Source organism: Amblyomma mixtum, chromosome 3, assembly GCF_055824585.1.
Source record: "Amblyomma mixtum isolate Tamu chromosome 3, ASM5582458v1, whole genome shotgun sequence".
Classification (NCBI taxonomy): Eukaryota; Metazoa; Arthropoda; class Arachnida; order Ixodida; family Ixodidae; genus Amblyomma; species Amblyomma mixtum.
In genome coordinates this window covers 375947864-375963208 of record NC_143014.1, presented here as the reverse complement: position 1 = coordinate 375963208, position 15345 = coordinate 375947864, and the positions used below count along the sequence as shown (strand labels likewise).

Here is a 15345-nt window from a genome sequence, read left to right as displayed (position 1 = left end):
CGCAGTGGCGTGTTATTTCTTTCCGTGCGTTAGCACTATGAGTGACACTTCCCCAAAACGGTAACTTGTGAAGCCTCCATCACCTCCGCAGATCAACTACAACCTGTAAGCACCGTCGACACCAGGTTCACGGGGCATTAGCTTCGCAGAGTGCTGGAAACGCGTGACACACCTGAGGGAATTGTTGCTAAGCACTGTTATACATTTCCTTTTTCCGTTTCACGTAACCGCATTTTTCGTTGAGGGCTTGGTATACCAACGCTCTTCGCGACCATAAGCAGTTGGTCATCCCGGCATTCGGAGCCTTGTGGCCCGTTCGTTTACGCTTGCGCATTGAAAATTGATGGTCACGCCTGCGAGGAGCCCGAGAATAAACAGAAAACATAATTGCACGCTCCCTCTTCGTTACCAACAGTCGCTTCGACGCGAAAGACGACACGAGATCTGCTTCACCCCTCAGCGGCTTAGGCAGATGCTTGCCAGATATCAATGCGGCACCTGACGCCAGTTCTGAGTCACGTACGACGTGCGTAATGTAGGAGTGACGGTGCAGAGATGCCTGCAAGGGGCGAAAGAGCGAGGGTGTGCTGTTAGGTGGCGCAGAACGCAGTTCTGCCATGCTTTCTCACGTCCCGCAATACTGTGATCATGACAGTACTGCGGTGTATATTAGCGACTATGAGCATGAAAATTACAGAAGTCGCAGTTAAGAAAGTAGCGAAGTACGTCTTCGCTACTTTTCCTCTTCGTCTGGCGCTTACGTAACGCCATCAGGCAGCGCCCACTAAAACCACTCCCTCCTCCTCCTCGCAATATATGCCACTGGCCCAACAGATAGCGCGGGATGGCAGCGCCTCCCGCTCATCTCCTTCGGGCGCAGTGGGGCCATGCGGGGACGCAGGAATCAGGGGGTGAGCGGCGAACAACGCAGCGCACATCCAATGCGTGTTCACCACGAAGCTTGCGACTTGCTGCCCGTTCGTTGGGCGCGGAAGCTATACTGGCGTGCGTGGCATCGGGTATGTCGAGAACGATGTGCCGACGAACTACGACTGAATGTTAAGTAGAGAATGCCCAATTCCGCATAAATGGGCATTTATTCAATAACGCTATTGCGTGATGCACTTATGCGTCTCCTCGAAATTTTAAACTAAATGTTGGAAATAATAGCTCATCCGGTCACTCAGAAATGAGGTTCGTGAAGCAGGGCCCTATGCCGTGATCATATGATCATAAACGAAAAAGCGGACATATCTGCCAAGGAGCAAGTGTCGATAAGCTTTCGTTGTGTTGAAAAAACTTCGAAACATGAGATTTTCTGTGGATTTTATAACACTGCTAACACCAGAACAACCTGTCTTTTTGGTCTCCTTAACGACGTCCTCTATCTTTTTAATCTGAGCATTGGCAAATGTTGTGGGCAATGGTATCATGGCGCTAGAAACATGAGAGTGCAGCAGGGTGGGCTGCAAGCCCTAACACAGCAGGAGGAGCCGCGCGCACTGTACGTACACTGACTTGCGCATATTCTGAACGTAGTGCTGAAGGATATGTATTAGAAAACAGAAAGATCACGCGATTTCCCGGGAATGTTATCAGAAATGATCAACTTTGTTACCTGCCCCCCGAAACGATCAAATCTGTTCGAGGCATTTCAGGAAGAAGAAAGCGTAAACTTGCGAAAGTTTTTTCAAACGAGGTGGACGCGCAGGGCCACTTCATTGAGGTCGGTCGTTCAGAAATACAGGCACCTCATCTCGTTTCTTCATAACGGAACGACGCCCGAGCCATAGCCAGCGGATTCTTAAAACCGCTGTTAAAATTCGACGCATACTTCATGCTAAAGCTCCTGACACTCGTATTTTCGCGATTAGACACAGTAAATAAGGCGTTGCAGAAGGCAGCATTGAGGTTTGTTCAAGCAGAAAAAATGACCAAGGCTGTCAGAGAGAGTCTCAGTGAACTCAGAAACCAAGGATTTTGCCCTTCTTGGAACGAGGCTCAAGCAGAGGCGCGTGAATTGGAACAGCATGTTAAAGAAATAGAAGCTTCTGCGCCAAGGCAAAGCAAGGCTCCCCTAAGACATGACGACGGATCTCTACCTCACGTGTTTACTTCGTTAAGGCCGAGTCACACTGCGGAAACAGTCCCCCAACCCGTCCGACAAAACAGTGTTTGCGTCGGGTTGGCGATCCTGTCACACCGCGTCAACACGAACAGAGGGTAAACATGTCGCTGTCTCCCGCCAGCCTGTGTTGCCCACATGTGCGCCGCTTGTTCACAAACTCTCTGTCACACCGGAAAAACCACCTCAATCGCGTTCCCCGGCGCTTCTCTGCCTTCGCTCGCGGGCTCTCCTCCGTGCGTGTGCACAACCGCGGACACTGGAGACACCTTGCGCTGTCGTAGCTACTGGCGGTTTTGCAGAATATCGGACGAACTATCAACGTGCGCGGTGACTGAGGTGCAGCCTTGCTCGATTCTGACTCGGTCGACCAGCCGCCACCGCAGAGAAACCGCGCTGGATGATCGACTGGCTGAGAAGGGCGCCTGAGAAAGGCGTTTTCGAAAACTTCATGCGAAAGAATTAAACACGGACTACATGCGTCTACTTTCTGTGCCCTGTGTCTACTTCTACACATTTTGTGCTTTGCGCTGCTGTTCCACAATGCATTATCAACCCTGCCGGTCACTACAAATCACGCCACAATCTCGGCAGATTCATCGAGTTTGTTCCACGCTCTGAGAGTACTAAAAAAAGATATAATTGTACGCGTCATTCTTGCAATCAAATTGGAACCCAGTAAAGTTATTCTGATTTTTATCTCAAAGAAAAAAATGCAGCACTGCTTTCTTCTTCATCTCAAGTTCAAAAATAGCAGGACAGGTAACTGGTAACTCGCGCTCACCTGTGAAATACAGTCCCAACTAGCGATCTCTTGAAACACAGATTTCTTCAGATCACACCGTTGATATTTTGGGTCTGATATATCCCATGGAAAACGCCTCTCTTCAATCATCGCGATCAGGTCACTTTCCTGGCGGCACGAGTACGACGGCAGCATGTTCACGCGAGCAACTGGCACGCTCGTATGCCGGCTCCTGCTCGGGTGGTTCTCGCGCACAAACCCGTCAAGAAACTTCTGGAACTCGCAGCCGAGGCAGTCCCTGGAACAGGACATTCCTTTTGGCTCCCTACAGAACCGAGTTCGTCAGAAGTGTACGCTTGCTCACAAGAATGCGACGGGGATCGAACGTGCTTCTCCACGGCGGCCGCACCTGCCAGCCGACGGTGGCCAGGGCAACCTTCCCGTCTGTATGCACCCGCCTGCAAGACCCCGTACCGCAGCAGACAGCATTACCACGAAAGGAAGCGTTCTTTTTTGCACTTTGCAAACGAAGTTTCCAAGCACGAAAGGCACAAAAGCGGTGAATCACCGCAAAGTGCTTGGTTTGTTCGTGCGGTGTCGCCAGGAAATTCGCCCGGCCGGCGAACAGCGCCAACCGTGTCCACGAACGCTGTTTGTTTGTTGTTCCGGTTCCCGGAAGCTGTCATACGAGGAAACACCCCAGCAACCTGTCTCGTTTCCCTGCCATTCGTGCAGTGTGACAAGAAGTTGTGGGACAAGTTGGTTGGGCGACTTGTTGACGGCTTGCTTGCGAACATGTTTGGTTCATGTCGTTGTTGTGTTTCCGCAGTGTGACTCGGGCCTTAGAGGACATGTACCTTAAAGGGAATATGCAGTAAATTAATTGGGATTACTTAAAGCAGAAGAGAGATAGGCAATCCATCACTTGTCACCCCAGCGCAAGAATTTTTGAGCTAGCATCAATAACAACGAAGTTATAGGCGATTAAAAATCACGCTCCTCCTCTCCCCCCTCAACTCGTACGTGCGGGGCACCATAAAAAAATAAAGAAAACAGCTCCGGGACTGCGCTCCGCCCATGAATACGTCATTTGCTGACGTTCGGTTTACGACTTCCGGTTGTCGCACCCGCGAGGAGCAGCGTGCGTCGGCAGCGTCTCTCCGGTCTCTGCGCTTTCTTGGATTGCGGCGCGCGTCGGGTTACTTTGCTAGTTAGCAGAATGAACCCAGACCTCGAGGCGCGATTGCTCGCTGTTACGGCCGCGATGGGCATCGAGCCCTATGCATTCACGTCGAACGAGCGCTGGGTTATAGTAGTAAGAGTCAGGTGCGAAGTGTCGACCGCAAACGCGGAGTCTTCGGCGGGCGTGCGACGCTGGCAGTCCGATGCGCTCCATCCAGGCTGCTCGCTCACGCACGTCTCTAGGAATAACATGCCTGAGTTCAACACATCGCCAGTCACTGGGTTTGCAGCCGACGGCGCAGCAAGGCGTATTCATCTTGGGCAGCCGAAAAAGGCACTGCGAGTGGCTCCCGAACTCGCGACAGAAACAGGCGGCAGAGGTAAATTAAAACCATATGCGCGAAGACAATGCCCTGGCTCCCGCTTGCCCGAGGGGGTCGCGCGGCGGCTCGAGCAGACGATTTTCACCGCTACCGGAAGTGTGCCCGTGACGTCGTAGCTACCGCGGCTCGAGTGAATGACAGCGTGGGGTGGCCTGCCGACGTCATGGGACTAGTGACGTCTGTTTTCCCGATTTTGGTTTCAAAATGGGTCCCTCCGAAGACACCAAACAGCCCGCGAATTTTAAAAAACACGATTTTTAAAAATTCATAATAAATTGCCGGCTCAGTTCCGAAGACTCATACTTGGTGCGAATGCTTCTGAGCATCACTTCTAACATTTACAAGCGGCTTTTAATTCTTTGCATAGTCCCTTTAAGCGGTTCTACGACGTGGTGGACATGGTACATTCCTCGCTAAACGACATGCGTCCACCCGATATGTGGCAGCCCATGGCAGGGACTGAGCAGTTTTTGACAGGAAATTGTTATAGCACGCACCTGTTGAAATACTACGGGCAAGATCTTGAGTCTTCTTCACCGTAGTATGGTCGCAGATATTGCAAGTGAGCGCAATTCACCCTTGAAGACATTTCAGGACATCGTTGAGAAGCTTTCTGGCGATAACGGTGAGCAGCAGCGAGATCTTTTGCGCGAGGTGTGATTGTGCAGATTATAAAGGGTACTGAACGAAATATTTGGAGCTACTTTTTTCCATGTAAACAAGATCTTCACTGCTAAAATTGATAAATGCGACAAGTATTCTAGCGAAAAAAGGCGAATAGCTTGTTTTTTTTTTCGATTTATGGCCGTATCGTTGCACCTGGCGGCCGCCTGTGGAAGCTGCGACTAGAAGTCATGACCCCCGCGCGCCCACTGTTCCTGGAGGAGCACGATATAATTATACGAAGAACGCCTAAGGAAATTGGACGCAAGCAGGCGGGCACCTGAGGTATTTAAATACATACACAGAAAGAGCGTTGACTCACAATGGCGGAAAAGGTTTGGTTTGGTTTATTGGGGTTTAACGTCCCAAAGCAACTGAGGCTATGAGAGACGCCGTAGTGAAGGGCTCCGGAAATTTCGACCACCTGGGGTTCTTTAACGTGCACTGACATCGCACAGCACACGGGCCTCTAGAATTTCGCCTTCAAGAAATTCAGCCGCCGCGGCAGGGATCGAACCCGCGTCTTTCGGGTCAGCAGCCGAGCGCCGTAACCACTGAGCCACCGCGGCGGGGCGGCGGAAAAGGACTAGGAAACTAACAAGAACTATGCAGGACACAAGGACGGAGAAGTAATGAGCTTGAAACGACAGGTAAAAAATGCAGAAGGTAAAAACTGGATTAGTTTAATGGGGAAGCAGCAGAGTGTAGAACTATGCCAAAATTTGAAAAGCAGACCAAGTGGAATCGCTCTGTGATAACTCAAGAGGCAGTGCCCTATTCTTCGAAGATAAATCAGGGTGTCTTAGAACCCGCAGCTACAACACAAATATAACCAAATGATAACACATGTCCAGTGTACGGTAAATCTCTAGAGACATTTAAAAACATTCTCGAATGTGGTACTATCCATCCGGCTTTTGATGCTGCCATAGTCACTCTCCCTGAGGCGCTAAGTAGGACGCCCCAAGCTTGGCGTCCTACTTAACAAACCACCTTATCACATGTTTACTGAGGAAGCGAGGGAGCCATAGGTAACGACAATTCCGTTTGATAAAGTATGGGGTGTCAAAGCAGGATCTTGTTCTCTCCATCCCAGCATAACCCGACTTTAACCACGTTCTGACAAGTAGGGGCCGCGAAAGCGATCAATAATTACCGCAATCGTCACGTGCACTCCATCTCTTACTTACTAGTTTAGTTGGTAGAGACGAAATAAATCGATAAACTGCAAAAGCCAGAGTAGAAAATTAGATAATAGTGGCAGGAATTACTTGATTCTCCTTATTGCGGTAACCCACGCTTTTCGCCTTTCACTCTTGTACCGCTTGACCGCGGAACCGCAATAGTTACACAGGCGAATTTCTTCCTTTATGGTTACGTGCGTGTTCCAGCAGCCCACGACGTAATACTTCCTACCTCCATTTTGATTCCGCGGGACAGCTTCTGTCATCGCAATACAACCGCATCGAGCACCACGTCTTTCGAACGAGCACACGAAGCTAGCAGCGCGGCTGCTCCGGCGCGTCCCAACTTTTCTCCGTTCGCCGATAGCGAAGAAGCACGGCGTTGGCGTCGCGCCACTAGTTGAGTTCGCTTCTTGTTCCCTGCTAACAGCCGTAGCATCTTACGAATATTTCGGCGTCCCTCTAACCTCAAGGCTAATTTGCAGGTATAAGTCACATGTATCACTGCGCCCGCGAAATGGGACACGCGGATATCTGCAACGTGGTTTTTACTTAGCACCGGCACCTCTCAAGCTTCCTCTGCGTAAATCTCTAGTCCACTCCAAATCAGAATAAGCTAAGTATGGGACCCCCTCACTAACTCTCTCCTTGACACCCTTGAAGCAGTACACATGCGCGCAGCATGTTTTATCGCGCTCAACTGTGCCCATTAGTCAAGTTTCATACGAATGCAAAACATGTTGTCAATAAGCTGTCTTCTTCTGCGGGCAAGAGTATCGCGCATATTTCCCTTTTTTATTTATAACCTGAATTCCATTCTTAAGGACACAGTGATCACTCCACTAATATATATTTTCCACCCCATGGATCTCGTACGCGTAGTGGGCATTACTCGGTGCCATAAAACGTCCTGTATCAATTGTTCAACCCAAAGATGTCATCGTCAGTGAAAACACCACCAGGTGTTGCACTTGCCAATCACATTGATGAATTTAAGAAAACGTTATCCATATATATTACTATTTGCCGTAGGCTCTGTCCAAATAGGTTTAATTACTTGCATTTCTTTCCTTGTAACCCAGCTCTTCTATATGTATAGCCTTCTGCATTGTACGTATATTTGTAGTAAAAGTAAGGCTGTTATTCTTTTTTCATATTTTGGGTTTTTGTTTGCAATTTTCTAGTTTTTTCTGTGAATTTTCCTTCACAGTATTTCAATTTTGTTCTAACTTAATCAAGTTTTTCGAATTCTCGACAGATGTCGTTCCAGTTATTTTTTCTTTCCTTTGGTCAAATTGGTGCGTAGAAATGGTTTGTTTCCTTCCTGTATACGGTATTTCCTTCTGTATCAATTTTTTTGTATTTTGTGCATCACTACCCTCACTAATATACTATGGGTTGTGAGGATATCTTAAATTAAGTAATTACAGGCCCTGCCTGCGTGGTCTTTACAGTGCCGCCTTCGTCTTTTGCCACCAGGTGAGCGGGAGGGTACTACGGGGGGGTTCAACCTGCTCAGAATGTTCCCAGTGCCCCGCTGTCGTTGTCGCAGAAATTTCGCGAGCAGAGTAAATTTTCACAGGTTCTTTATCTTCCTTGCACCAGAGGTGCCCCGCGCCAGAGGCGGTTTGTTCCAACTGGAAGACTGAAGCTTATTTCTTCGCACCGGGGGTGCCCCGTCAGAGACGGTCTCTCAATGAGTAGAGATGCAGGGATAAAGGGAATACTTATGTACAGTTTATGTACAGCTATTTACAATAGATACAAGTTCAGGCACTAGAGACAAATTGAACGGCGAAAAGATACACAACAACAAAAAGGTGGAACTGGCTAACACTAGGGGAGGCCCCTACTCGGCATAGCCGAAGATGCATAGCATCTCACCTTAGCCCAGAACCCCGCTTCCGGCTCCGGGGCCCAGTTTTAAAGCCCTAAAGGCCCGGCCCACATTCCGTAGCTTCCAATAATGTTGCGGTCTTAACATCATTGGTTCATACAGGGCATGGCCAGCCCTCCAGCTTCCGTAAGGTAGAGTACTCTCTCCACCACAAAATAAAAACAAACACAAATAGACATTCGTGCCAGCACGTGCGCGAATCGGTACTGCGGGGCGGGGGGGACACCCGTACTTCTTGGCGCGTTCGCGAGCGGCCGCGTTCCAAATAGGAGACGCTTCGCTTTGAGCGCCACCAGCCGCGTTCCGATGACCCCCGCGAACGCTACCGATCCCTTACACGCCCTTCCCAAGATTGTACAAAGGGCCCAAATGGCACTTTTAGAATTACAAACAAAAGGGATCGGTGTCTGACACGAAACCACCCTTCGGGTGACATAACATAAACAAAACGTACACACTCAAATGCGCGTTTCACACCTTTAAATCCAGCGCATTGACCGAAGTCCAAGCTGTCGCGCTGCGACCAGTTGCACCAACAAAACCAAAAACAAAAAAATGCACACGGGCACCAACACAACATTACGCAAAATGCACACTTAAATACACACAGTGGCATGCCTGCCGTGCGCCGTAACACAGCGTCCAAGTTGGTGCGTTGCACCCAGTTCACCAGCATGCACACCGTGGTCCTGCTCGGGAATGATCACACACACAGACACTCGCAACTTGAGCGTTCAGTAGCAGTCGCACGACGTCCGTAAGCGGCCACGTGAGCCTCCTTAGTCGCACCGAGCGTCCCTGTGTCCATTCGAGCCACCACGTGTTGTCAGTAACACAATTAACGCCTAAACGGTAACTCACTCATTAGGCTGGCGCCACAACGGGGCGTGAACTGAAAAGACGGTGCCCTCCAGGATCGAAAACGTTGTGGTACTCGATGGGCCCAAATCCCTGATCACGCGACGCCCTTGAGGGCACGCTCTCTTCGGCGCACCAATAGGAGACGCGTGCTGCGTAAGGAGCATAGCCCCTGTCCAGTGTAATCATATCAGTGCGGCCGCTTCTGCCACACGGGATTTGGCGTACTGCAGCACGGAACGTACTGCTCCACGCGCTGACTTTCCACGTGAAGGCCACACACCTCCCTCCAGCTACTCTTCCTCGCTTGGAGCCATTTGTACCTTTACTGCACGGGCAAACCTTCAAATTGCCGCTCCGTGCTTGATCGGCGCTTGCCGGCTTCGTGGTATAGTCTGAGGTTGCATGCGCTCCCTGGCAGTTGCTTGACCCTAATTTGCCTTGTGGCAAGTCGCCACGCATCTCCTTGTCCTCGAAGGACCTGGTGGGACACACGTCGGGTGCGTTCAGCAACTGCGCGGCGCTCGGTCCTGTCGGCCCATCAGGCCAACCTTCGTTCTTTGCCTCGGATGGAAGGTTCCTGGCATCAATAGCGCTACGGGACACTTTATGCCCTATGCCCGACACGGTGTGCCGCTGCGGCAACGCCAGACTTCCTCCTTTCACCCGCTCGCCGATCTGGCGTCTGTCTTCACTGACCGTTTCCTGCTGAACGAAAAGCTCTTTTTCGTAGCTTGCTTGAGACCGAGTTTTTATTCCTGAACTCGCGCCCTCGTCCCTGGTGTCATTAGGGGTTGAGCTAACCTGTGCAGCTGGATCGTCGGAGTGCGCGCTCACCGCCTCTGATACCGCGACGCTGCGTTCCGTCACGATATTTTCTTCAACTGCGATTCCAGCTTCGCAGAAATCTGACTCACTTTGTACTTCTGCCTGGCTGTTTTCTTGGCCTGTGCTTGACAAGCATAAGGCTTTACCTTCCAGCACAGGTGGCCTCTCCTCTCGGGACTCGGTGTAGTTGTCCCTCGCTAGTTCACTAGCTCTCCTAGACTCCTTGAGCTCAGCGAGCTACAGCGCTAGCTGCTGGCGCTTTGCTTCTAATACCTCCAAGACGCACTTAACGTCCTGAGGTTTTTCCTCGCACAGCGGCGCCTTTCCTTCATTCACTTTTGCAAGCTCAGCCTGAAAGTACGCTAAGTGCGCCTTCGCTAATTCCACTTGGTACCTCACATCGAGTGAGGGCCGGCTTGGATAACTCTCCATACCGCCTTTCGTACCCCTCAGCTGTCCTACCGGCTCGAACACAGGGACGTGAACAATGCGACCAAGGAAACTCACGGTTTCGATGCGTCGATCCGCATTGCCAGCTCCTTGGCGTCGGAGTCCACCGCCACTTTCCCCGGACGCTGCGATGAGCTGTCGCACGCCGCTGGTTCGCCGCCGATGACCGTCAAGTTATCGACGCGCTGCTTTTCTGGACCGTATGCAGTCCCGCGTCGCTGGACTACTGGCGTGGTCCTTGCATCCTTGTCGCCGTCTCTCCGCAGCTTCTTTCTAGAACGCTGCTGTTGCCTGATCGTCGCCTTTCTCCCTGCGTTCAATCTTCTTCCTGCGCCGTCTTCCGATGGCCGCAGGATCCTAGTCGACTGCGCCAGTAAATTTCAGGTTCTTCTACTCTCCTTGCACCAGGGGTGCCCCGCCAGAGGCGGTTTGTTCCAACTGGAAGACTGAAGCTTATTTCTTCGCACCGGGGGTGCCCCGTCAGAGACGGTCTCTCAATGAGTAGAGATGCAGGGATAAAGGGAATACTTATGTACAGTTTATGTACAGCTATTTACAATAGATACAAGTTCAGGCACTAGAGACAAATTGAACAGCGAAAAGATACACAACAACAAAAAGGTGGAACTGGCTAACACTAGGGGAGGCCCCCTACTCGGCATAGCCGAAGATGCATAGCATCTCACCTTAGCCCAGAACCCCGCTTCCGGCTCCGGGGCCCAGTTTTAAAGCCCTAAAGGCCCGGCCCACATTCCGTAGCTTCCAATAATGTTGCGGTCTTAACATCATTGGTTCATACAGGGCATGGCCAGCCCTCCAGCTTCCGTAAGGTAGAGCACTCTCTCCACCACAAAATAAAAACAAACACAAATAGACATTTGTGCCAGCACGTGCGCGAATCGGTACTGCGGGGCGGGGTGGACACCCGTACTTCTTGGCGCGTTCGCGAGCGGCCGCGTTCCAAATAGGAGACGCTTCGCTTTGAGCGCCCCCAGCCGCGTTCCGATGACCCCCACGAACGCTACCGATCCCTTACAAGCAGTATGTTAGTTCTGTGGCGTTTTACAGGAGGTCCGATATGGAACGAGAAACGCTGCACACTAATCCGACGCAGCGGGTTTCGATGGCTCACCGCAGCCGTTGCGGCCCCGCCAGCGTGGAGCCGTCGCGCTGCCAGTGTGCCACCGCCGGCAGCAGCGACCGGATGGAGCAGCGGAGAGTGGCGTTCCCTCCTGCGGCGACGAGCAGCCTTTGTCGGGTTACCACTTCCGGGACATCTGGGAGAGAAACGGGACTGAGTTGGTCATGCTTCTCGCACGTGCAGCTGTACTCCGGTCACACTGTTCCCAATGCTCACGAGCACTGGTTACGTACTAGTCCTCATGAGCTCATCGCCATTCCTGCTTGTGGCATCTTTAAACCAAATTTGAGTACAGACAAGTTGAGGGCCATAACTGAGAGCTCTAGGAGTTATTCTCTCCTGGCGGGAAGTTTTTGCCTGCCCATGCGTTACGGGCGACCCCTTGGGTGTCAGTTCACGTGCACCAACATCGTACAGCACATGGGTGTCTCATGCATTTTCACCCGTATGTTGCGCATGTAGGGGCATGTAGCTGTAGGTGAGGTCAGGATGCGAACCCGCAGCCCTGTGCTGAGCAGCCCAACACAAAGTCACTGAGCCAGCACTTCCAGTATAATAGGCGCTCTTTCAGGCGCAATTATTGCCGAAGCTTTAAAAACATTCATTTAATTTCAAAGGAATTCATGATACACATGTTGCTTCGCAGCAGCATAAAAGAGAAATCTTGAATGCAAAGAATTCCTTGAGATGGCATTTGAAAGTCTTGAATGAATGTATACTTAATTCCCAATTCAACCAAGACTGTCCCCTAAGCAACTGCACCTCTTTTTGCTGTTACCTTTCCTGGTTAACATTTAGCGTTCTCTGTAAGAACTACCACTGCCGGCCCTATCGGTGGCAGCTCTGCCGTCGTGAAACGCTTCGTGAAGCTGGGCTTTCAGGAAAAGGCAATAATTAACATCAATTTCACGAAGTGCCACATAACCTTTCGAGAATTTTAATCTCTTAGGGCCTGAGTGATACGAGCGTAGGGGTTCCGCAGCGAAACGTTAGTCACACGTACGACCAACTGTCACTGCGTAACACATTAGCCAATATGTTTCGTCACAATTAGGTTTTACTGGAGCGCTTGACGCAGCTACTGGAAGCAGTGAACACCTTACAAGTGTTGCACAAAAAGCATGCCGGAGTCACCAACGTCAGCACAAAATGCCTCAACTATAAAATATTTTTTTCACGTACTTTGTTGCTAATATTCAGTAATACATATCGATCCTTAGCAGGGAGAATTTCTCGGCTTTCATTCTCATTAGTGTTCTACTGCGTTAGAAGGCAGAGGCGACCAGCTATATTTGCACGGAACTGACATGCACACAGGAAGAGCATTGGAGGAAGTGGCTCCTCTAATAAGCATGCGAGAAGGGAGGCGAACATTTCGCTATATTCTCTTCTACTAGGTAACACAAGAATGGGAAGGCGGTATCAAGAACTCTCCCTTCCTCCCCTTCTTATAGGGAGATAGTGTACGCCACAGCGGGATAGCTTGACCTCTCAAAAGGCTATTGCGCTGCTGTTCTGCGAACGCTGTCCAGTTGTATGCTACAGCCTTTTAGAAACCTGAACAAAGACCATAACGGAAAGGTATAGAAAATGGGTGAATTGGTCATTAAAAGCCTGCGGAAGCCGTGACAAATACCACTAGGACAAAAATTACGCATGATCCCAATGCATCGATGACAAAGAATACCTCAGACCCTCACTCTATGACGTGAATGGCGTTGGGTCTCTGACCATCCGTGCAGCAGACGGAGAATGAAGTTTTATTTTATGGCGACTTAAGGAGACAAAGGTTCATGTCAGTAATCTTCCTGAAATAAAAATTGCGTGTAGTTGCAGTCCAAATTAAAGCCTAATATGCGTCACTAAAGGGACTTTGATGAAGCAGCGCAAACAGACAACGGAGAAATAGAAGGCGAAGTTTTTTTTTGCGCTAGATCATCAAACTTCATAGAAGACCAGCTAGCCCAACAGCAAGTTTAATGGAATGCACAGCAAAATATACAAAGCGATAAATTATGTACTAAGCAGCAACCTCAGATGAACAGTGTAAACACATCTCAGCGATGCAAAGTCGAAAGCGTTTTCATATTTTTTTTTTTGCTAATGTGCGAATGAACCAGCACGTGGTTACTCACTCAGCAAAAAAGCTATCTTCCCTCTTCGTGTCTTCAGAAATGGCACCCCCCTTAAGCCAACATCAGCATCACGCGTTCGTTAGGCGCTATTTGACTTCCGATAGTTAGCCATTCCAACCAGCCATCAATCTTTGCTGCACCTCGTTACATCACCATCCATCACCGTCATCTGTCAAACTAATTCTTTATAAAACACTTGTTCGCTCTAAACTCGAATATGCCTAATCAGTATGGTACCCACATACCGACGGATTAACCAATGCCCTTGAAGAAGTCCAAAATCGCTCCGCACGTTTTATTCTCGGTGACTATGGTCGTTTATCAAGCGTAACACTCATGAAGGACACTTTATCATTAGCACCCTTGTCGCTGCGCAGAAAAAATTCCCGTTTGTGCCTTTTCTTCAAAATTTACCACACCAATCCAATTCTAAAAAAATGCACTGATCACGTCACCCACATATGTATCGTCGCGCATCGATAATCCGTGCAAAGTAGGTATCCACATCCCCCACTTCCGCACTTCATCCTATCAGTATTCATTCATTCCTAAAACAGCAACAGAGTGGAATCATCTGCCTGCCGCGTTAGTGCTTACAAACAGTGTCGAAGTTTTAAAGAAAAACTTATCCTTACATTACAAAGCACAGAAGTTTTTTGTTCTAACTCCTTTAGTTTGAAAGATTTTAGTTATATTGTTGTGTGTTTTATGTAGTTTCATATTGTGTTCTACTTTCTTCTCCATTTTTAACGACCAACATTAACGAGTGTTGCCACTTATTAGCTATGTTTCTCATACAATGACAGTGCTTTCTGTTTAGTTTTTAGATTGTTACCCCCCGTTACCGTCTGCTTTTCAGACGAGCCCCGGGAATAATCCCCTGTTCACGCCTGTATTCAGTTTTGCCTGTCTTTTTGTATGTGTCGTTTTTTCATTATTGTTTTCCCGCTTTCCCGAAATACAGTACCATAACATTAGCCTCTGTTAATTTTTTGTGTCTGTTAAATTCTTGTCGAACTGTTTGTTACGTATGTTTTACTGTTTTTTTTTTCACTGCATCACTCCCCCTCTGTAATGCCCTCTGGGCCAAGAGGCTAACTTGAAATAAATAAATTAATTAATTAAAAACTCATAAAATGAATTCTGCACTGTATGAGTTTTCAGAGGTAGCAGGGACTTTATCCACAATCCTAATAATAGCAGAACCACGTCTTTTCTTTCAACCTTTCAACGGGAACGCGTGACACAAGCTTTTCATTAGAAGACAGTATACGTGTTTCACCTGGAGGTTCAGCCCTGAGTGCTGTGGGTGTCAGCCGGTTGACAGGGTAGCCTGCTTTGTCCGTGCCAACCACCTGAAAGGGGAGTAAAAGGAAATGTCGTCAGATATGGTGCGACGATTGGTTAATGCAGCTTAACTCACATAAATACAAACGCTTGTACTTTCACCGCCGCCGTAACCCGCTTGATTTTCCCCACGTAATAGCCAATGTCCCTTTTCAGTCCGTCCTATCAATCAATTATTTAGGTGACACTTTATGTAGTGAGTTGTCCGGACCTCGCACATTACTAATGGCATTACGTCTGCTAATAAAGCACTTGGATTTTTACGCCGGCATCTCCGCCATGGCCCTCAGGATGTAAAATTAATAGCTTATCAATCTCTTCTAAGACATAAGTTGGAATATGCATCGTCCATTTGGAACCCGCGTCACGCCTAGTCCATTAATGCACTTGAATCCCTTCAAAAACAG

The 15345-nt window shown here is 49.3% G+C and overlaps 1 protein-coding gene across 1 annotated transcript in view; it reads right to left on the bottom strand.

Moving 5' to 3' along the window:
* LOC149356843 (hemicentin-2-like) overlaps positions 1-15345 on the bottom strand; it is a 107528-nt gene that overhangs the window by 58430 nt on the left and 33753 nt on the right. The window contains exon 3 of the mRNA XM_089575376.1: positions 14874-14946. Within this exon, the coding sequence (XP_089431502.1) occupies positions 14874-14946 (73 nt within the window). The remainder of the gene's footprint in view (positions 1-14873; positions 14947-15345) is intronic.